Genomic DNA, 25,038 nt, shown 5'->3' on the forward strand with positions numbered 1-25,038 from the left:
CACTAAGCTATTAAATGAAGGTTCAAGGTCACCTGGAATGCCAGTGATTTTCCTTTTATTAATGCCACACACACACACACACACACACACACACACACACACACACACACACACACACACACACACACAGAGCAGGGATTCATAAACCGCTAAAAAGGAATTTAACAAATGTTTGCCTACAACATTACATCTAAAACTGTTAAAGTGTGTAAGAGCTATAAACCAGGTGCACTAAATACATTGTAGAAATTACAGCTAAGTTACAATCGTACATTCGTGTTCTGCATTGCTCGCGTAGTTGTGATTTCTTAAACTTGTTATATGTAGGGCATGCAACTTAAACCTCAATTATGTTGCCTCTTGCTTAGAAGCGTCCTATATGGCCCCCTCCTGTTGAACTGAATTGGTCAGCCCAAAACACTTTGCTCAGTGTACGTTTCTGGCATGAAGTCATTCATCTGTGTAGTGTAATTCTAATGTTATTAAAAATGACCATAAAATAAAATCACAGTGGAATGTATGATAGCTAGTGTTGAGAGGATAGCTACTATGATTGTTGATTAAATCTGAATTATATTTTAAAAGATAATGTTGAACCATCTGTTCTCTCGACTTCGCTCCCCTGTGTATGTCATAAATCAACTAATGCATACATTTTCAACTATGAAGTGAAGCTTGGGATAGAATATTATGGCTACCAGAGCCATAAATGTGACAGTGGACCCCACCCCCTATAAATTAGAGTTGTGGCGATTCGTGAATGAGTCGTTCATTTGAACGACTCTAAATAAACAATCGTAAGAATCGAATCGTGATACGGACGAATCGTCATTCAAAAGAATTGTAAGAACGATTGCGTGTTTCCGAGTCGTGACGATTCCAAGTTCCAACGATTCATCGATTCTTAGTACGCTATGCTTCGAAGGCAACTTCCCGAATCATGCCGAGTCGTGCCGAATGATTACGACCGACAGATGGCAGTCAAGTGGAGGATGCGTGTGAACAAAGGAAGCTCGGAAGGAACAAACGAAGTTCGTGGGCCGTAATATTACTCGACGTGAAAACCAAGCTGACGCTTGGCGGTGGCTGACGGGAACGAGCGTAAAGGCATTTCCCATTTACTATCCCCATATAGTGCACATACGCGGATTCGTATCATCCTACGGTTTTCTGTGCTCTTTCTAATTCCACAGCACCTTATATTTCACAATAAAGCAACTGTCAGCCCTCACACACTGCAAATTTAGCTTAACTTTTGCTTCGTCGAAATACAAAGCATAGGTATTTTGCTTTTAATTTGTCTGAGAACTTGCTTCTGCCACTACTATTTACGCGGGAAGACGACATAATTCCAAAGTGTAGGATACAATCGTATACAGCGTCATTACTTCACTGCTAATTTGCTAATTGTGTTAGTTCCACAAGTCCCGCCACTAAATGGCTGTCGCACTAGACCAATATTACAGGGCCTATATAGAGAGAATATAGGCTCTCTAACCAATACCTTTCTTGGCAGATCGCCGTGTAATACAGTCTTTAAACAAAAGCTTTTTAATTAATAGTTTCCAGTTCGAGTTTTCAAATGTTATCCTGTTCACATTCATATTAAATTTTAGTGAAGTAATGTCGACGTATACGATTGAATCCTATTGTTTAGAAGTATGTCGTCTTCTCACGTAAACAGTAGTTACAGCGGCAAGTTCTCAGACAAATTAAAAACCAAATACCTATGCTTTGTATTTAGAAGAAATGAAAGTTAAGCTAAATTTCCTGTGTGGGAGGGCTGTCAGCTGCGTTATGAATTACAAGGGTGATGTGGACTTGGAAAGACATCTTAGCACAGGAAAACTTAAAATGATATGAGCCAAACCACATCTGCCTCACTGCTAGATTTTGTTATTATAAAACAGACGTCTGCAGTTAGGCGCGTTCAAGCCACACAACCAAACTGGCATACCACGTAATTTTGCACCACCTTCCGCACAAATCGACTCCTCTCTCCTGGCATACTGAAATAAAACAATAGATGCAATCAAATCAAACGTGACCTTCAACAATTAAGGCATTGCACGTATAAATCGAGAATTGCACTTGTAACGTCATGTGCATGTTTACTCATAAATAAACTACTTCTGGCATATCTCTTTGACAATTTTAGACCTGTCCTGCCATCTTTGAGTAAGATGTAGAACTTTTTGCATTCCGTAAGAATCGTGCCATCGCAGACTAGAATGAATCGTGAACGAATCGTAGGAATCGATTCGCAATGTGAGATTAAATCGTAGGAATCGAATCTGGAAAAAGAATCGTGTTGCCCAACTCTACTATAAATATACAACAATCACAGCATTTTACATAGCATTGTTTAAATGAGAGCATAGTTGGAATTACAGTTGATAGTTGTACATCTTTGATAATCTACGTAGAGGATCACTTACTACAAAATATGATCACAAATTTTATACAAGCAGAATGGGATAGCACTATATTTTTAGACTGAAAAGTAGATTTTGTAAACAATTAGTACAAAATAATAGTGATTTATGCTTTAATTTTGTCATAGTGGTTGATACTAACAGTATCCTTGAGTCTTTGGTAAAGTTTAACAAATTAATACCATCAAAATTTCATAAGTATTTTTAAGTTAATTTATTTTCTGGTATGTTCTACAATATGGTTTTACAGAAAGTAATAATTATTTTCATACCTAAAGCTCTTGTATTTGATATTTATTACATTTGCAGCCTAATACTAAATCAGACTTTGAAAATAACAACAGTTTACCATAAATATGAAAAGTTTACATAATTTCAGTCTTTGGATTAGGTTCTTCATTAAAGTTAGGGGCTCAGATTCTACATCCATCTGATCATTAGACGTTCCATGTAGGTTTGTATAAACCACTGCCCAATCTTTGGTTGTTTACCAGTTTTACATAACCAGTTGGTATTGCACCATAAGTGATTGAAGTTTTTTTTCTCTGTGCAGTTGGTGATGGTGCTGGAAATAGCAGCAATTTTCTGCAGTGAATCTTGTATTCTTATACTCCTTACTTCAAACATTACACAGGCCTTCCTTCACCTGGTGCAAAACACCAACCCCACAGTTTGTTGCCTCATCCATTCAATTTTTTGCAAAACAAGCTCAGTAGTTGCACGCAGAAACATAAAGTATAGACATATGGTAGCACTGTTCAGCGGTGATAATTCCCATGCCCTGGCATCAGCACACACTGCAGCCTATGACATTTTCAATTGTGAATTACTTTAGCATGTATCCTTCACAGAGTTTGATACAATGAATAGAGGCAAATATATTCTCACTTAAGATTTCATGAGAATTTTGGAGGAAATATGGATAGCGCTGCTTTGCTGCAAACTTTGAAAATTCATGCGAAACAGCTATATAAGAAAAAAAGACCAACAAGATGAATTGCAACTCAATAAATAGTTGTACACATTTTTTCTCTGAATGCAGAAATGCTTCAAATGACCTTGAAATTGATACCCAAACAATTACGGCAATATTAAATGATATTTTTATAAGTCATATGTATTACAAGCTGATTTTGCCGTGTGATAGACGCAGAGGATCTCATGCTTTTACCCATACATGGAATGTTGAAATTTGATGTCTAATCGAACTTTAAATTGTGTAGTATATTTACATGCATGATAATGGTACTTTTGCTACAAAAATACACATTAGTGGTAGTGAAACACCATACTCGGCTATGACAACCATATTACTATTGTACACTACTTTGTTTACTTGTTAACATTGGCAGTGTGCTATAATCAACCAGGATGAAAAAGTCAGTATGTAATTTCAACATTAAATGGCTACCAGTTGCCACTGACTTCTTTAGATTTCACATTTTTCATTTTGTGCTGCCAGTTTTGTGTTATGTCATTTAATCACAGTTTAGTCACTAAAAACTCAAGATTTTGTGTCATTCATTACTTTATCATTTAAAAGAATTTTTCCTGCATCTATCATTTGTCAGGGGTGCACAGTGGCTACAGTAAAACAAATATTAAATAAAATAAAAAAAGTAAGTTCAGTGTGACCTGTCAATAGTGATTTACCTACTACTGTTAAAACACTATGTCAGCTTTTGTGTCCATACTATGCTTCTATCTGGATGTGTGTTCATAGGTTTCATTTGGTATGTAGCTATATGTTGTGAGGTTCCCCTGTTTACACATGAGTGTTCAAATTTGAGCTTGTTAATATTTGGAGACATGAGCATCCACAACTAAAATTAAATGTTCTTTGGACCGTACTAGTGCAATTATGCTGGACTTCTTCATTGATGCAGTCTCGCTTATGCTGTAATTGAAGAGTTTCAACAAACACAGAAATTCTATAGATTAATACAAAGCATTTCTTCTGAAATGAAGCTCATACACTATCGCACAAAATACAATAACTTCTTGTATTTCAAACTTGTTGAGACAGGGAATACCACAGGAGTATACATCATGAGCTCAGACATTAGAATGACATTAGTGACATTTCAACATTCTTCTTGTGTCTTACATAGACATAACGCTATATTGTTAGGTTTTGTGCATTTACTCAGTGGTCCACCACGTTACTCCAACATTGGATGACACAAGGAACATATATAAGGCCCACACTTATGATACTTATGATAATACTGTGATCGCTGCCCCACTCTGAAGACAAATGACACCTGTCCATACACTCATTACATGCAAAACCAGATAACAAAACCTCCAAAAAGCCTCATATTCTTAATTACTAAATTATTATACAGGTCAACAATTATGTCAGTCATTTATTGGCTAGGTAGACATAGGATTATGCATCGTTTGGCTGGAGTACTATTTAACTTGACAGTGTTTTCTCAGAATGGACTGTTCTTTAAAATTTAATACTTTTTGTACCTTTCAGATGAAATGGTCTAAAAGTGTGTGGCACTGTGCCTGTTGTGAGTTGTGTGTAGTTGCCAGAGTTGTGTTCTATCATGAAGTGATTAAGAATGCTTTTTGAGACTGTCTATCTGCTTCCGTACTCCCAATGCTGGTTGTTCAGAAATTTTTAATTTCTGTCCAATTGAGATATCCTGCAGGAGGGGCCAAATATTACATCTCCAAGGCCATGTGCTATGGTTTATTATATCAACAACTTGAAATAAAATGATATGACTGTGTTGCAGTTAAAGTTCTCTCTTTGGACAAAATGTGAATTGAGATTCACACACACAGCTTAAGTGATACCACAGCTCACAGCATTCCATGAGCTATCAATTGTACAGGATGCAACAAATTCAATGTACTTGCACACTTTTCAGTATGGCATCAAATGAAATAATATGGGCAGATATTATTGTTGTAGCGCAGGTCAGGTCATTAAGAGTTTTGACTAGATTTAAATACAAGGGGGGAGGGGGGAAATGCAAATGTTGGATCCAAAAATATATTTCATGCAAACAGAGAAGTGGCAAGAAACACAATTATAAAAGAAGTGATACTAGAAGGTGAAATGCAGTCTAACAAACCAACCAACAGCTGGTTTCTAAATAAGATTTTGGAATTTTATTGTATTTGTTAATGTGAGTATTTTGAATATGGTACCTGTAATGTTCAGTTTTGCTGCAGCCACATCACACTCAGGGGCTCTTTCCTACGTACAATCCACAATTTATACAGTACTTGCTCTCTCAAATTAAGGTTTTATAAGCACTTTACTTTTCTAGTTATGGTGCGTAGTTATTCATACAAAAAGCTTTCAAGATACGTCAGTCATCAGTCATTTGCAAGTACACACACACACACACACACACACACACACACACACACACACACACACACACACACCATTTATATGAAAACATATTGGAATCAAATGGAGCACAGCAGCTATTATTCCACAATAACTACAACAGACTGTTGGTGTTTTGAAATACAGCTACTATGGACCAGTTGGATGATGCTGCTCAGTGGTGGGGGAAGGATATTGGTGTCACAAAGTACAACTGAGTTGAACTTTTTTGGCATGACAGAAGTTTCATCTCTTAAGAAACACCACTAAAAACTGTTGTGCCACGGCAGTATGCTGCTAGCTGTTGCGTCACTTTAGTTGTGAGTGCGACCCTGGCTTAAAAGTTTCAGTTCTTTAAGAAATTCTAGCATTTCCAGAGAGTAAATTTTTTCCACAGTGAAATAAAACTATTTAATTTATTGGACTTCAATTCAGTTCCTTATTGTCGCACAACTAAGTTCAAGCTGCAGATCATAGAGAGGATAAATATTACAAAGGACTTTACATACATTCTTCCAACAAATATCACTTGCAATGCTTCATATATTCCCTCAATTTTTTTAAAATATTTCAGTTAAACTCTAATTCGATATTGAACAGAACAAAATCCTGGCGGGCTCAGTGTAAGGCATGTCGTCAGTGAATCAGGAATACATTCCAGTGACTGACAGTACATAATTTAATTTCGTATTTCTTGTTTAGCAACAATGGCATCCTGATGCTCTGTGGCTGCCGGAGTATTATTGTGCTGCTGTCACTGCACACACAGTCCAGACCAGGTACTACTTTTTCCTCAGTGCTTATGGATACTGCATGTCATCACAGTACTTTTTCTACAATTTTTACATCAAATTAGCACAAAATAAATCCCCAGCTTGTGATTATGTTTGGCTGCTCAGCAATTCCATTCATACATTCTCCTACCGTAATGATTTGCATGACGATTAAAATTATTTACTTACAGTTGTCATAGGCAAACTGTAACAAATATTAAAAAGTAGTCAGTATTGAACTTTCACTTGGAAAATTTTGTATGGTGGACTACATTCATTCATGTGCCATTTTGTTATTGATGCATTACTATTCTTTTTTCTAGGTCTCATTGGTAGTTGCACAAATTCTAGTTATGAGGACATGGGCCGATGTGCAAGCATTGTCAAGCAAGCACTAAAACATGGACTCAAATCGAAGATTCCATTCAATGTAACACCTGGATCTGAACAAGTGCGAGCAACAATTGAGAGGGATGGAATTGTGAGTGCAGCTCAGTGTTAAATTATAAAGACTTGTTTTGTGACAATGTTCAAATTAAATCATTCATATTCAAATTGAAATCCATAAACACAGGGTTATTCTAAATGATGGACCCATTCAAATACAAATCCAAAGTTAACAAGCTTGATAGCAACGAAAAGAGGAAGTTTCAATCATAAATGTTCAATGTGGCCACCATTGGCTCCATGGCAAACATCGACGTGGTAGCCAAACTCGTCCCATACACGCGAATTCGTATCTGCTATTACTGAGTGCTTGGTGACAGTGATCCGGTTCCGCTGATCATTCAGAGTGGTTGGTAGAGGCAGGACATAAACAGCTTCCTTCATATAACCCCATAAGAAATAGTCGCATGGTGTGAGATCAGGAGATCTCGGTGGCTGGAAGTGCAGAGCCAGGTCCTCAAGTCCCCTGTGACTGATCCAACGTTGAGGAAGGGAGTCGTTCAAAAAGCCTCATTCATCATGGTGCCAATGTTGCGGTGCTCCATCCTGTTGGAAAATGAAGTGGGAATCTTCCATAACTTGGGGAACATCCGTTATTCCAACATGTCCAGGTATATAATTCCTGTTACAATTCTTTCTGCAAAGAAAAATGGTCCATAAACCTTTGTACGTGATACAGCACAGAATACATTCATCTTCGGTGAGTCTCTTTCGTGTTGCAATGTTGAATGTGGATTTTCCAAACCCCATATGCGAACATTGTCTGACTTTTTCACTAAGGTGGAACGTCGCTTCATCACTAAAAATTACACGCTGTAGAAATGTGTCATCCTCCATCTTTGCTAGCACATAACCACAAAATGCGAGATGCTTCTCTTTGTCATTGGGGTTGAGAGGCTGCACAAGTTGTAGTTGGTAGGGCTTGTACAGCAAACATCATCCCAGAACTTTCCATGCAGATGGTTGGTGTATTCCAAGTTCTTGACTGGCTCTGTTGGTAGACTTATTGGGACTGCACACACAACTTTCATACATCCATCGGACATCATCCTCTGACACACACACTCGGCCTGTGCTTTTTCCTTTGTACACACTCCCAATCTGTTTAAATTGCTTAAACCAATGGCTAATGCTTTTGTGAGTCGGTGGTTGAATACCGAATTTGGTATGAAATGCCTGCTGCACTGCAGTTTGCGACTCACTCACAACTGACAGTGAAACGGAACGATGGCCTTATTGCCGTGCGAACTCTACTGGTCACTTCTGAAACCATCACCACCTGCCTGCTGCTGCCTGCCAAAAACTTTGAATCTTCATCTTTTCATTGGTATAAAGCTTGTTTATTTTGGATTTGTACTTGAATAAATATGAATTTTTGAAAATGGGTTCATCATTTAGAATAACTCTGTAGGGCCATAAAAACAAAACAGTTATGAGATGTACTAACCTTCATAATTTACATTCTGTCTCATAATGTAGATTAGTTTCATAATTATAATATGGCCCAGTTAATGAACTAAAATGAGGATGGCAATTCTTCTCTGGGAATTCCAGGAATTTCATAAATCTCAGGGAGTTCTTAATTTTTAATGTAGCATTGAAATTAAATTTTATTGAGTTTTATAAATCACAAATTTTAAAATAATATTTCAAAATGTGTTAATTATTTGAATATCATTCTATATAAATTACTGCTTTTGAGAACTGTGGTGAAACTAGTGCTTATGGCTGGTATATGGTCCAGCTGAGAGGAAACAAAAATCGTTACTGTGATATGCTGCCTCCCCCCCCTCTCACTGTTAATTTATCAGGAGAATCTTGACACCATACCTGGAATCCTCTGAATTTTTTGCAAGTTTGAGTAGCCACCCTGTAAAACTGAACCACATATAACAGACAAGACCTTTAAGTTGTATGTTGAAGGAAATTGAACTTTTCACAGTTACTACTATTGACCATAGTATACACATGCTAGTAAAGTCCCTTAAATGATGTTATGGCTGATTCTTCATTTAGTCCCAGTTTTACTCAAGATTTTCCATGAGTGCGTAATGAGGAGGAGGAAAAGAAGAAGAAGAAGAAGTAGAAGTAGAAGAAGAAGAAGAAGGTCTTACATTGTTATTTTAATTCCCATTTGTATGTTAGGATAATAGCTTTTTATGAGACCATTATGGGGACTGAATCATCAGTTCAAGAGGGAAAGAAATTATTCGCTATGTGTTGTTTGCTTCACTAATGGGAACTACTGCTACTGCTGCTGCTACTACTACTACTACTACTACTACTACTACTACTACTACTATTAATAACAATAATAATAATAGTCCTCTATTGAGAACTGCAACATTTTTAGTGCTATAATTAATGTTTCAGGCAGAAACACTAAGACAGTTCGGAGGCACAGTCTTGGCTAATGCCTGTGGACCTTGTATTGGACAATGGGATCGAAAAGATATTAAGCAAGGAGAGAAAAACACAATTGTTTCTTCATACAACCGTAACTTCACTGGACGAAATGATGCAAATCCTGCAACACATGCCTTTGTGACATCACCTGAGCTCGTTACTGCTCTGTCCATTGCAGGCACCCTTGACTTTGACCCCAGGAGGGATACCCTGAAGGGAGCAGATGGTATGTTTCTTAGATTTAGTAGTGCTGTTAATGTCATAACAAATATAAACTGTAACAGCTCCTCGTATATGATGGCTCACAAAGACAACTCTTCTGGGTTATTAACAAACCATGTTGGTAGACAGGTTAATTTAGTCTGTACAGACTTCCATATAATTTGTATGTCTTAATTTAAAAAAAAAAAAAGAAGGCAAAAAGGAGGATGGCTCAAATACAGAATTGTCACTGCTTCATCACACTGAAAAGGCGAATTCTGTTGCTACTACCTTCAGAAAGTGGAAAAAATTGCAACATGTCAGTTTTGTGGAGTATGCATAAGCATTTTTCCGAGGTAATTTTTTTTAATCACTTTTTGCCATATGGAAGTTTAATTTTCTAGATCTTGTAAAGAAATGTATAGCAGCATCATCTGATCTACTTCAAGTAGTGTTAATCTAAGTGCATTCTTCCTCTGCCTGTATTTTCAGTGGGAACGTTAGGACTATTTTTTCAGTTACTGTTTCAAGGAGGAAAAATGTGGTCTTAAACATGAAATTGAACCGCATTTGTTAAATAATTTATTAGAACTATGTTATAATGCGCTACTGCTCTCTCTATCCCATCTCTTCTGGTGTGTTCTTTATGTTTCTGCTCCTTACATTTTGCATTACTTCTCCTAGACTTTGTGTACCTATGTCACTACAATTCATAGTGTACTCTTCCTTTCCCCTTTCTTTCCTAGACCCTGCCTATAGTAGTTAACTGCCCCTATTAAACCCCGTACAGAACTCCATACAGCTTGCTGAACTGTCCAGTGTACCTTCGGTATAAGTGTCTCACCCAGTAGAGCCAATCAGAATTTTAATGGTTCCGCAGCAACTTTTTAAGTCTAGCTTTCTTGTACACCACCTCGAATGTTACTTCTGACAACAACCTCCTCTCTGTCATTGTTTGCCAAAACATATTCAGTCATAATATTGTTAGAATGCAGGGCAGTGTGGGAGGGAATCTTATTTATGTGAAGATGGTCTTGGTCCCCTTTGTGAGCACTTCTTAAATACTGGATTTAAATCACTGGCATGAATGATTGTTTGTTAATGGCTTTTGTATGTGATTTTTTTAAAAAATTGTGCTATTGCTAAAGGAAAAAACTTTTCTCAGGAGCCGTCCGCTGTGGCCGAGCGGTTCTAGGCGCTTCAGTCTGGAACCGCGCTGCTGCTACGGTCGCAGGTTCGAATCCTGCCTCGGGGATGGATGTGTGTGATGTCCTTAGGTTAGTTAGGTTTAAGTAGTTTTAAGTCTAGGGGACTGGTGACCTCAGATGTTAAGTCCCATAGTGCTTAGAGCCATTTGGATCATTTCTTTTCTCAGGCAAGGAATTTAAGTTGGATGACCCCTTCGCTGATGAACTGCCACCAAAAGGCTTTGATCCAGGTGAGGACACATACCAGGCTCCTCCAGCAGACGGTGGCAACTTGAAAGTTAATGTTGATCCTAAGAGCCAACGTCTACAACTTCTAGAACCATTTGATGCTTGGGATGGAAAGGACCTCACTGACATGGCAATACTCATTAAGGTATGAAAGTATTCTTATGCAATCTTGATACAATTTGCATTTTATCATTGATAATTTCAGTGAATGTTGTTGAAGTAGACACTCAAACATAACACACAATTAATTGTTACTAGTTAGGTGATCTAAAATTGAAAATGGGTGACGTTTGTCTCTGACCATGTAATATGCACCTAACTTGCTTGTTTTGATTTGCAATCCAAATCAAATATTTTGGAATTCCAAAACCAACAAGGAATGGCATAAGGAGACTTCAAACACTATACATCTTGTTGTTGATGCTCACTTCTTGTCCTTGTTTGCTTTCAGATATGTAGTTTATAAAATTGTAATTGTACCTTGAGCAAACACTTTTACTTCTTTCATTATTTAAGCTACTGATGGGCAGACTGAGGTGGTAAAGACCTTGCTCTTTCCACCTTTCTCCCTCCCTTTCCATGCACAAAAAATAAATCATGAAGCTGACAACATCCTCGTGCCTCTCATTTCATGTTATGATGTAAGAGGGTCACACTGTAACTTTTGGTGGTGATGGCTTTGTTTGATTGCTGCTTTTCCTAGAAAGTCTCACATTAGTAGAATTAATTTAGTAGTAAATGTAACAAGTCAATGGATAGTAGAGGCATTGAGCTGGTGACAGGCTCACAAACAAGACTGAAAACTTTGCTAGCTTTCAGACTAATCCTTTCTTGAGCTAGTGTACAAACTACATTTATAGTCTCAGCATTATGTGACTGTAAGAATCTGTATCTGACGTCTTTCTATGATTCAGTGAAATCGGATGTCAGTCACTTTCAGGCAAATGTTAGTCTGGACATTAGGCAACAAATGCTTCAGAATGTAATATTGCTGTACTTTTTGAACTTGATCAGTGGCCTTTTCCACTTCATTATTATTTGACAGAAAGGTCTCTGTTGTGGTTGCCATCAATACAAATGCAAAGTCCATGTTGTAGCAGAATTACTAGGCTAATAGAAGGCAACAACTCTAGCAAATATCGCAGTTGTAAGCCATGTAAATGTCTGGAATATTGACTGGTATAACATTGACCAGTTGACTTGTAAAATCATACACTACATCATAACTGGAAAGGAAATGAAACAGCATTGAAAGCATTCTATTACTGGCAAGATAATCAAGAAAGCGAACTGGGATGTCCAGTGCTGGGCAACAATAAATTAGAAAGTTTGAGAACTGAAACAGGTCATGTATAAAGCAACAGAAGAGTAAAACCACAAGTCACCCTTTATTTGATTTGAGGCAGTGCAGAAATTATAAATTGAGACAAGGGGCTTGGGGGGGGGGGGGGCGGGGGGGGGGGGGGGGTGGAGCTGTAGCAGTGATAAAGAAAAAAAGAATCCAAATGCTACATGGATAAATGTTTCAACATAGTTGCAGACCAAATATGGGTCCCCTGCTGAACTAATGCAGATATCGTCTACTGCAGCCTGTTATGCACCTTCAAAAAGGAAGGGCACACGAGCCTTTGAAGACTACTGACTAGTGACTATCAGTAAAGGGCAGAACAAGAATATCATTGTATCCAAATATTACAGACCATTTAATCTTCTAAATATTATAGATAAAATATTTGAATAGCTTTTGTTTAAAGGATTGCAGCACCACATTGACACATGGCATAATTCCTCAGCAGTAAGGCTTTAGAATAGGCAAGAAATACAACATGCCTTTCTTGAATGATATCAGTTTTCTGCACTGGCTGTTATTGTTATGGTTAAACCATTGTTTCAGTTCATATTGTTCACTACTAATTAGTTTTGGCTGTGTAACCATTCACAGGTGTAGTGTATGACATCTGAAATGTGTATACTTGGATTACAATCAGTGTATTTGCTTAAGTCACACCATTTTAGCTGAGCTGTATTGGCCAGGCTATGCAATTATAGGCATAACACCACGTGTTCACGAAAACAATAATTACACGGCATAATCAAGTGGAGCACTGAACTAAGACGACAACACCTTGTGACTCCAGGTCATAGTGCTGTGCCTGTAATACTAAGACTGACATTCTGTTTCTAAAATTGTGTGATGTAGACAAGTACATTGACTGTAACTCAAGTATGTGCACAATGGTACCTACATCTGCACAACTACTCTGCAATTCATACTTAAATTCAAAGGTTTCATTAAAGCACATTCGTATTATTTTTTTACCGTTCCACTCTCGAACAGCGTGCAGGGAAATGAAACAATTAAATTATTCCACATGAGCTCTGATTTCTTTTATTTTATTACAGTGATCATTTCTTTGTATGTACATTGGTGCCAACAAAATATTTTTGGATTTGGAGGAGAAAGTAGGTTACTGACATTTTGTGAAAAATTCTTGTCTCAGTGAAAAATGCCATTGTTTTAATGATTGCCACCCCATCATGTGTCCCATATCCGTGACACTGTCTCCCCTATTTCAAGATAATATGAAATGAATTGTCCTTCTTCAAACTTTTTCCATGTTCCCTGTCAATCCTATCTGGTGCAGGCCCCATGCTGCACAGCAGTATTGCAAAGAGGCAGATAAGTGTACAGTAAGCAGTCTCTTCAGTGAACCTATTATTCTGCTAAGGGTTCCACTAATAAAACACTCTCTTTGGTTCTTCCTTCAGTTTCAGTAATTCGTAACTGTGATCCCTAGTTAAATTGATAGCCTTTAGATTTGTGTGATTTATTATATAACCAAAATTTAACAGATTACTTTTAGTACTCATCAAACCAGTCTCTGGACCGAAGTCCACAACAACAACAATGGACGAATTCACACTTTGTTATTGAGAGTCAGTTACACATCATACAGATATCGTGTCTAAATGATTTTACAAATTGTTTTCATCTTCTGATGGCTTTACTAAATGGTAAATGACAGCATTACCTGCAAAAAATCTAAGAAGGCTGCTCATATTGTCTCGTAAATCATTTATATAGATTAAGAACAGCAGAGAGCTTACAGCTCTGTCTTGAGGATCACCAGCTATCACTTCTGTTTTACTTGGTGGCTTTCCATCAGTTAGTACGAACTGTGACCTTTCTGACAGGATGTTATGAATCCAGCCATGCAACTCTGACTATACTCCATAAGCAAGCCATTTGGTTAGAAGCTGCTTATGAGGAATGGTGTCAAAAGCCTTCTGGAAATCTAGATATATAAGAAATTAATTTTAGATCCCTATTGACAGCTTTCATTACTTCATGATAATAAAGAGCGAGTTGTGTGTCACAAGAATATTTTTTTTTCTCCCAAATCCGTGCTGGGTCTGTCTCAACAGATAGTTTTCTTCAAGGTAATTCATGAAGTCTGAACACAGTGTGTGTTCTAAAATCCAACTGCAAATTGGTGTGACCTGTGCAACTTTCCAGTTTGTAGATACAGATCCTTTGTTGAGTTAGTTGTTGTACATACAATTGCTCCATGCTTAGCAACTAGGAGCATAATCTGAAAGGAATCTAAATTATATACAGCCTGGGCTGGAAGAGTTGCCTTTATTAAGTGATTCAAGCTGCTTTGTTACACATAGGATATGTGCTTGTAAGCTACTCATCTTAGCAGGTGTTCTTGATTTGAGTTCTGGAGCATGTACTTTGTCTTCTTTCGTGAAGGGATTTAAGAAAACCAGATTGTCTTACACCTCAACGGCAATCCGGCGTAGACCCCTCAGAGTGGTTGGTGGGTCAAGTCGTCCATAAACAGCCATTTTCAGTCTATCCCAGCCATGTTCGATAGGATTCATGTCAGGAAAACATGCTGTCCACTCTAGTCAAGCGATGTCATTTTCCTGAACGAAGTCATTCACATGATGTGTGTGGTGGGGGCGTGAATTGTCATCCATGAAGACGAATGCCTCACCAATATGCTGCCGATATTGTTGCATTATCAGTCGGAGGATGGCATTCACGTTTCATACAGTCCTTACGGCACCTTCCGTGACCACCAGTGGTGTATGTCAGCCCCACATAATGCCACCCCAAAACAGCAGGGAACCTCCACCGTGCTGCATTCGCTGGACGGTGTGTCTAAGGCGTTCAGCATGAGTGGGTTGCCTCGTAACAAGTCTTCGACGATTGTCTGGGTGAAGGCATATGCGATACACATCGGGGAAGAGAATGTGATGCCAATCCTGAGTGGTCCCTTCAGCATTTTGTTGGTCCCATCTGTACCACGCTGCATGGTGTTGTGGTTGCAAAGATGGACCTTGCTGTGGATCTCGGGAGGAAAGTTGCGCTTAATGCAGTCTATTGCTCACAGTTTGAGTCATAATACGACGTCCTGTGGTTGCATGAAAAGCATTATTCAACATGGTGATGTTGCTGTCAGGGTTCCTCCAAGCCATAATCCGTAGTAGCCCTTAGGCAGCCTGAGCGAGGTATGTCATCGATGGTTCCTGTCTCTCTGTATCTCCTCCATAACTGAACAACATAACTTTGATTCACTCCGAGACGCCTGGACACTTTCCTTGTTGAGAGCCCTTCCTGGTACATAGCGATTGAACAATCTAGGCGTGGGTGAATTGCAGACAACACAAGCTGTGTGCCTCCTTCCTGGTGGAATGACTGGAACTGATCGGCTGTCGGACCCACTCCATCTAATAGGCACTGCGCATGCATGGTTGTTTACATGTGTGGGGGCTTTAATGACATCTCTGAACAGTCAAAGGGACTGTGTCTGTGATATAATGTTCACAGTCAACGTCTGTCTTCAGGATTTCTGGGAACCGGGTTGATGCAAACTTTTTTGATGTGTGTATTTCTTTGAATTTAGGCCTCACCTGGTTTGCACTTCCATAGTAATTTTGGAAGGGACTGAGATTGTCTCTTACAAAGACAACAAGTGCATTTTTATTTGCTGTTTTAGATATAGTTTTCATTTATTTTTGGTGGATTTGGTTGTTACTCTATTCAGTCTCCCTACAATGACTTGGTGGCCACGAGCCCCTATATCCATTGTGATGCTCCCAATTTGCTCAGGCGTATTTCTTGCGAAGAAATCAAGTGTGTTTTCACAACCATTTGCACCTTGTTGGCTCCTAAACTAATTGATCAAAATAACGTTTAGAGAAAACATCTAGTATGATTTTGGACAATGCTTTGTGCCTGTCACTGACTTTGAAAAGGTATTTTGACCATCATAGATTTAAGTCACCACCAACTTTAATTGTATGAGTGGGGTACCTATTTGAAATGACTCACTTGTTTTCTATGAACCATTCTGCAAATGCATCATTTGAGTTGGGAATTGGGGGAAATGTTAGTAAAAGTAACCAGTTATTAATGGATTCTGGTTGTCAGGTAAGCTGCTACCTCTACTTCATTTTCTTCAATCTACTTCATTTTCACTAAAAGATAAACTACTACTAACAGCAACGAACATGCCACCACTGTATTTAAACCATCCTTTCAGAACACTGTTAGGTCCTCTGTAAAAATTTCAGCTGAACTTATCTCAGGCTATAGTCAACTTTCAGTACCTGTAATGATTCAGGCTTCACTGCTTTCTATTGGTACTTTAATCTTTGGTTCTTAACAAATGCAATTATGACTGTTTACAGCTTCAGAACTGATTGTAAAAAGTTTGCTCCTTGATACTGAAGCAAGATTTTAAACTGAGTATTTGAACTTAGGCCTAAGGTTTTTATGTTTCTCACAACCAAACCTCCAGATTTCAGACACTCAGATTGGTATCAAATGTTTTAATGTCGATTAAGTATGAACCAAAACACCAATTTAGTTCATGCTCTGTGTTATCGTCCAGTAGAATGTGTGTAAATGGTAATTAAAAGTATCACCAGAGCTACGGAGCACAGGAAAAATGTGTATGTAAATAATTGTATTGTAGATCTCACATGGGTGAGAAGGTAAAGTGTTTGGTCATTGTACCAAAGGTCCCACATTCAAATCCCACTGATGAGAACTTTTTTTTAACTGTTTATGTGCGAAACTGTTATATGGGAGAGCATTTTCCTGACATGTAAAAGGACTTTTCAGAGTCTGCAGCAATGTTCTTTTGGCAGTCTGCTTTCATTTCAAATGGCTCTGAGCACTGAGGTCATCAGTCCCATAGAACTTAACTACTTAAACTTAACTAACCTAAGGACATCACATACATCCATGCCCAAGGCAAGAGTCGAACCTGTGACTATAGCAGTTGCGCGGTTCCAGACTGAAGCGGCCAGAATCGCTTGGCCACCGCGGCCGGCGCTTTCGCTTCATTAGTTGAACGTTATGTACTTATTATTGATCTTATTATTTTGTTTATTATTAATTATAATTATTACTATTACTGTTGCTGTTTAGTTATGCACGTGTGACGCAGTTGTTTCTTTATTTTTCTGTTCTGATTGTATATTCTGTGACTCTAAAAATGCTCTCTATAGGTTCACTACTTTCAAAGAAACAAACTGAAATCAGATTGCCAAGAGAATATTGCTGTAAACTCGAAACAGGTATTTTACATGTCATAAACACGTTGTCCCGTATAACACTTTCACACATAATACAATAAAAAAAATAGTTGTCATTAGGCTTTGAACCCAGGACCCTTAGCATGAGGATCTAACACTCTACTAACTTCCCCACAGAAGCAAAGTCAGTCAGTTATTCATAGCTATGCTTCTGATGTTCTCCATAGTTCCGGTGTTACTTTTAATTAATGCTTGCACCCGTTCTGCCGGTCGACAACACATAGTATGAATTAAATCAGAGTTTTGGTTGACACTCTATCGACATTGATTGAATAAGAAGTAATCAAGAAAGAAACTTCCATCGACATGGCTAGAAACAGTTCAATAGAAGATCTTTTCTAAAAGAAAACACTGCTTTGTTTTTTGAGGAACAAAAGCAGGATCTTTTAAAACAAGCAATCTGATTTTTGGTGTCATTTGTTGATACTTACAGGAGTAAAAGTGTTTCTTATATTAAAAATAAGTACAGTGACAGACTTAGTGTTGATGACAACTTGAGAACTAAGTTGAGTGCAGTCGAGGCAGATTTTGAAGCTCTGACTAAAGATAAACCGCAACATGCCTCCAACTGAAATATGTAGATGTTCTTTAATCAAAATCTAAGTTTGAAACCTAATTAGTGATTCTGAATCTTGATTAACTGGCACAGTTTGATTTGATCCTGAATTTTTTTGCTTTTTGGACTCTAATTTACTATACTCTCATGCCCAACAGGATTATATTATTTGTGATGTAGAAGTTTAATAAATATTTTAAATATCCTTCCTCTCTCTCTCTCTCACTCACTGAACGTTTGTATCCAAACAGGCTTAATTTAATTTCGTATTATTTGCTGCGAATCAGTACCACATGCTAACATCAACATCTTTCAAAAAAAAAAATTGGAAAAAGATGCTCTCACAAAGTATTAGTAGTTGATTGACACGACACAAAAACTGTGTGTGTGTTGTCTGCACTGAGAAAGTTGGTAAAATATTTCCCCCCATAGCATCCCTGCGGCAGTCATCTCTCAACCATCCACACTCCCCCTCTACCGCCTCAATGTTCGTTAAAATGTGAACAAGCTATAGCGGTACACCCAAATTTCCAAAAATGTCAAGTAGTATGCAACAACAGAAAGTCTAGGAATGTCTGCACTACACAGTTATTTAAATGTAGGAGTGTGCATATTAAATACACTAACATGCAAGAAATTTAAGCTACAAAGCACACAGGTAAATCAAAATTAGTTGCTTCTATATAGAAGTCTGTAACAAAAAGAAAAAATCACAAACAAAACATAATAAGGCCATCCTTTGAGGTCAGTGTAGTCGGAGGTTTATGTGTGTGTGTGTATGTGTGTGTGTGTGTGTGTGTGTGTGTGTGTGTGTTTGTGAAGCTATAATGAAGTACTAAAATAAAACTAAATGTTGTAATGTTTAGAATCAATGCAGAGACTTAATACATCATGTAGAAGACCGAGCGAGGTGGCGCAGTGGTTAGACACTGGACTCGCATTCGGGAGGACGATGGATCAATCCCGCGTCCGGCCATCCTAATTTAGGTTTTCCATGATTTCCCTAAATCACTCCATGCAAATGCCGGGATGGTTCCTTTCAAAAGACATGGCCGACTTCCTTCCACGTCCTTCCCTAATCCGATGAGACCGATGACCTCACTGTCTGGTCTCCTTCCCCAAACAACCCAACCGAAGCCATCATGTAGAAGTGATAGAACAGGAACAAAACTGATGCTTAAAATTACATTCATAACAAAAGGAAGTTTGGGCTTCCTTTGAAAACTGCCAGAGTGTAGGTCCACCACCGGCCTGTCTCTTGGTCGTATGGTATGATATGGACCTGTAGATTACTGTTTGTGAAGCCAGCTTTAGCTTTAAGAAGAGCATAGTAAGATGTACTACTGAGCTTTACAGACAATTCCTTTAAGACACCAATCAATGCATTCAAGTTTGTCCTACAGACATATCCTCTGGAAATCAGGAAAGTATATACACTATTGTTTAAAGAAATGTAATCAAACAGAAGAAACTAGAATATATGGAATTGAGACCAACAGGAACAAAGAAATAAGATATAATTTACAACTGTGGCAAAATGATTGAAACACATGTAGTGCATGTAGAAGTAAATTAATTTCTCCTAAAATCAAGATGATTTTTCTTTTAATCGCTTGGGCAGTCTGATTTACTTCTGAGTAGTTCATGGTGCACATATATCTGTATGAAATGAAGACCTGCAAAGGACTTTGTTGATGTAGTAGGGGCTTGGCTGACAGACATTTCAGGTGTAGTTGCCCAAAACAACAGTGGGGAACAAGTCAGTCTGATGCATTTTGGACAAAACTGCAGCTGCAGTATCCAGGAATGACTTCACAAGAAATTCAGCCACATAAGTTTGTTACCCTTAGTTCCACTTAGTGTTCTGCTGATGGAGAGAAGGTGATTGAGATCATTGACCATTGGACGAAGTGACCTAACAGTGTCGTCATTGAATTAGCATTAAACATACACAAGGAAACGTGAGGTGGAAGGAATGGGAGGGTCTTGGTGAGGGAACTGATTTATTTATTGGAACCAAGATTCCAAGGGTGTACAAACAGGATTCAAGAAATTTACAATTTCAGGCAAGAAAGTAAAGGAATTTATATGTAGAGGCACATACAAAATTGAAATCAGCCTTTGCCCGGAAACACAGTTACAGCATTTTCTTGTATCTTGAACAAATCTTCCTCATTCCAAGGACAATGTAAATAATGACACAGATGTATCACTGTCTGTACTTCTCCACATCATCAGAGTTAGCACTTGTAAGTATCCCCATTACATTTGGCTGTCCGATTAACGAACCCCTATTTGTAACCTGTTCAATGATCTCCTTGTGTCCAGTCAAAGTTTTGTCTGACTGGTGAGTATTCTTTTGGCTTTACCCCTGCTTGGACATGACTTATTTCAGCTGCTCACAGTTCTTATTCGGCTTTCTTGGCTGGTATATTTAGTGCAGATATTGACTAAAAAGCTCTTTATATACTTCAGCATAGGTCTTGGTGGAGAATGTCCATGTAGTGGGTGTAACTCAGTTTTCTTTGACACTCTTCTTTTGCAGCTACTTCCTGACAGGAATGTCCAGTAGCCAAGAAACAGAGTGCCATAGTAGAAGTATGGACAAGCTGGGGCTAACCACCCGAATTGCTACCAAGTTTCCATGTGATGGTTTGGGCGGACACCTTAAGTTTGATATTAAGGTAGTGCCATCAGTGAGTGTTAGAATCAAAGTATAGTGGTGTCAAACAGTGTTCTAGCTTAATGCCTTCCCAAATCACTTTGTTTTCTTCCTGCCTGTTTATTTCACAGGTGTAAAATGCAAACCTAATTCTGTGTGCAGCTTCAGGTGGTTCTTGTTATAGTAATCAGAAAACATCCCTAGAGCTCTGGTCAGCATCTTTTCTGTTTCTGAAGAATTATCTGTCTGCACAGTCAAAGCAAAGACATCAGCATATATGTAACTTTTGTACAGATTAGGTTTTGACTGATCATTTGTGTAAATGTTGTAGAGCACAGGTGACAGTATATTCCCTTGTGAGTAGAAGATTTCTTTGGTTCCTCCATCAACTGTGTCTTCCTTGGAATTCAACATATAATCTTAGATTGTGCAGTAAGGTGGCAATTATTCTAATAAAACCATAATCTTCAGTCCGAGTGTAGGTTTTGTGAATCATTGTGCAATGCAACTGTATAGTGAGCTGATGAAAGGATGATAAATGCCATTCCAGTTATCTTCTCCCTTTCAAACCTGTCCCCTGTGTGCTGACCTAGATGAGTTATTTGTGCTGTGCAGTTACCTTAGGGTCTGAAACTGGCCTTTTCATGTACATGTAAGCTATCACTCTTTGGTGACAGTTAAAAGCATGTCTTCACATATCTTACGGAAATGGCATAATAATGAGATGGTTCATAGCTCTGAGGGTCATAATGTTCTTTTCCCACATTCATGATAGCAATTACTTTTGTTTTCCTCCATGGTTGTGGAATATTGTTCTCTTTTAAGCAGTTATTGCAGAAGTCCAGACGCCATTTAAGTGTAGTTGGTCTGAATTTCTTTATCGGCTCCATTTGTCTGTCATCCAAACCAGCTACCTAGTTCTAAAATTGTTGTATAGATTTTTTGCAGAATTGAGTTTAGAGCTCATTTGTTACTAGATGTTCTTGCATTCTTAGGTCCTTTGCCCCATTTGTCTGTTTTACCATTTTTATGAAGCTTTTGATTTTGGGGAAATGTTTACATGGGTATTCCTTTGTGTTGTACCATTAGTCAGGTGATGTAGGAGACTCCATCCCATTTGATTACTTTTTGTCATGTCTAGACTGTCTAGCACTTCTATCAACTGATTTTTCGTACCTTCTGCCACAGAAATTTGAAAGCTGCATCTGATACTTGCTTCCTAAAAGGGGTTTCTTCAAAGAGTTTAGTGAACTAACAAAAAAAAAAAAAAAGGTAATGACAGTATTCCTAGTAGAAATATAGGGATTGTGAGTTTAAAGAGCAATGGTAGTTTTGTATTCTCTGGCGGCAGTATTTTCTTAGAGTGACATGTAGCAAATACTAATAATAAAATGTAAAATGGTATAGGGGATTAGGTGGTAGATTTTAGTTCTGAAGGCAATAGGCTGTCGTTCGTATTACTAACCAGCTAAAACTGTGCATGGATGAAGTTGCGGGTTGCCTGTTTAATGGCTTCCAGGATCACTGAAAAAATTGATTTTCAGGATGTCATATAATTATTGACCATCTCTAAAAATTTGAAATGCCAATGTAATCTACTCATTAAGCAGTATAATCTTACATTAAAGGTTTATCACAATAAACCGATTATTCTAGTTAGAAACTGTGTATATGTCTTGAGGCAGGGCAACACATGGTATGCAAATTACACAGATTATATTCATCCAGTATTTGAGAATGAGATAATTTAGCAACTTACAGCAAACTTTGCACATAACTTCAAGACTTCTAAATTTTTCATTAGTCTCTGGGTGAATAATTAAATTTTTCGTTAGTCTGTGGGTGAATAATGAGGTAAAATAAAGCCAACATAATTAGGGTTTTGTGTCTTCATCATAAATGTTTTACACTCTTATCAGCAAACACACTGAAGAGCCAAAGAAACTGGTAGACCTGCATTATGTCGTGGAGGGGCCCCAGCGAGCACGCAGAAGTGCCGCAACACGACATGGCATGGACTTGACTAATGTCTGAGGTAGTGCTGAAGGGAATTGACACCATGAATCATGCAGGGCTGTCCATAAATCTGTAAGCACACGAGGGGGTGGAGATATCTTCTGAGCAGCATGTTGCAAGGCATCCCAGATATGCTCAAAAACGTTCATGTCTGGGGAGTTTGGTGGCCAGAGGAAGCATTTAAACTCAGAAGAGTGTTGCTGGAGCCACCCTGTAGCAATTCTGGATGTGTGGGGTGTTGCATTGTCGAGCTGGAATTGTGTAAGTCCGTCGCAATGCATATTGGACATGAGTGGATGCAGGTGATCAGACAGGATACTTACGTGGCACTTGTCAGTGTCATATCTAGACGTATCAGTTATCCCATATCACTCCAACTGCACATTCCCCCACCATTACGGAGCCTCCACCAGCTTTAACTGTTCCCTGGTGACATGCAGGTTCCATGGGTTCATGAGGTTGTCTCCATACCCATACATGTCCATCCGCTTCATACAATTTGAAATGAGGCTTGTCCAACCAGGCATGTTTCCAGTCATCAACAGTCCAATGTTCCTATGCTTTGTGTCGTGCAGTCATCAAGGGTACACGAGTGGGCTCCGCGAGCCCATATTGATGATGTTTCGTTTTAATGACCCAGCATTGAACTCTGCAGCGACTTATGGAAGGGTTGCACTTCTGTCATGTTGAACAATTCTCTTCAGTTGTCATTGGTCCCATTCCTGCAGGAGCTTTTTCTGGCCCCAGCGATGTCGGAGATTTGATGTTTTGCCAGATTCCTGATATTCGCGTTACACTCATGAAATGGTCATACGGGAAAATACCCACTTCATTGCTATCTCGGAGATACTGTGTCCCATCGTTTGTGTGCTGACTATAACACCATGTCAAACTCACTTAAATTTTGATAACCTGCCATTGTAGCAGCAGCAACTGATCTAACAACTGTGCTAGACACTTGTTGTCTTATATAGGCATTGCCGACCTCAGCACCATATTCTGCCTGTTTACATATCTCTGTATTTGAATACAAATGTCTATACCAGTGTCTTTGGTGCTTCAGTGTGTTTAACACATTAACTCACATGTAAAATAATCAGACTTTTGAAGTTCTTGTGTACATGGGAGTTAGATTCTTAAAAAAATCGAGGGGGGGGGGGGTGTAGCCATAGAAGTAGTTCCATGGTAATGACTGTGCCCCCAATTGGCCCTTGGTATGGGCACACTTGGGTAGGGTTTCTGGTTGTGAAAGAATATATAAAAAATAAGAAAAGTCGGCTGTTCTAATTACTTCTGCTTGATAGGCTTAGCCCTGTATAGCTCAGTTTAAATTAAGGAAGGCATCTTGGGATGGAATAATGTAAGGGGGACATCGAGCAATAATGAGGACAACAAAGATATGAAGAAAAAAAAAAGAGTGAATGAGGGAGAGACTTATAACAGAGGCTTGACATTTTTATATTTTTAAAATTATTGCTTAATGAGCCTCAAAATAGCATTCATTCACTGAGTCCCTAAATAGAGATGCACATCATAAATTTATTGTATACTGTGGGCAAATGTTTTTCAGCACCAGCAATTTTTTGAGATGGTAACCAGCGAGTCACTCAAGTTTGGGGAATTATTTTTGTTCAGTATGGACTCAAAAGCACAAAATGTGTAGTTTATGAAAATTTTGCCCTTTGTATACCCATGTAAACTTTACTTCTTGTGTGTGTTTTGCACCCCTGCACATTCCATATTAAATTTATTCTCTACTTTAATATCTGTGACAGAGCAAATTAAGCCTCTCAGTACAAAGGATGCTGCAGCCCCATATGAATTATATGGGAACATACAAAATACGATTACTAAAATATTGACTGGTTATTGGCAGTATTAGTTGCCGATAGCGTTTTGTTTAATGTTAAAACTGCTTCTTTCATGCATTTTATTATAAATGTAATTTTTTTTGTCACCAGAATAATTTCTGTCTGGTAGTTCGTGTAGCATTTTTGAGAAAATATTTTAGTACAAATTTATAAATTGGTGCTTGAAAGAAATTGCTTCTTGAAAGAAAACACCTGGCTACACTATATTTTTTCTTCATTGGTTTCAGCTTTTGTAACGAAGCACAGAACTGAATATCATTACAGC

The 25,038-nt window shown here is 38.3% G+C and overlaps 1 protein-coding gene across 2 annotated transcripts in view; it reads left to right on the top strand.

The window, feature by feature from the left end:
* LOC126457849 (aconitate hydratase, mitochondrial-like) overlaps nt 1-25,038 on the top strand; it is a 74,927-nt gene that overhangs the window by 38,186 nt on the left and 11,703 nt on the right. For both annotated transcript variants that reach the window (XM_050094489.1, XM_050094490.1), the window contains exons 9-11: nt 6,887-7,044; nt 9,384-9,642; nt 10,993-11,198. In XM_050094489.1, the coding sequence (XP_049950446.1) occupies nt 6,887-7,044; nt 9,384-9,642; nt 10,993-11,198 (623 nt within the window). The remainder of the gene's footprint in view (nt 1-6,886; nt 7,045-9,383; nt 9,643-10,992; nt 11,199-25,038) is intronic.

The sequence above is a fragment of the Schistocerca serialis genome, chromosome 2 (genome assembly GCF_023864345.2).
Source record: "Schistocerca serialis cubense isolate TAMUIC-IGC-003099 chromosome 2, iqSchSeri2.2, whole genome shotgun sequence".
Classification (NCBI taxonomy): domain Eukaryota; kingdom Metazoa; phylum Arthropoda; class Insecta; order Orthoptera; family Acrididae; genus Schistocerca; species Schistocerca serialis.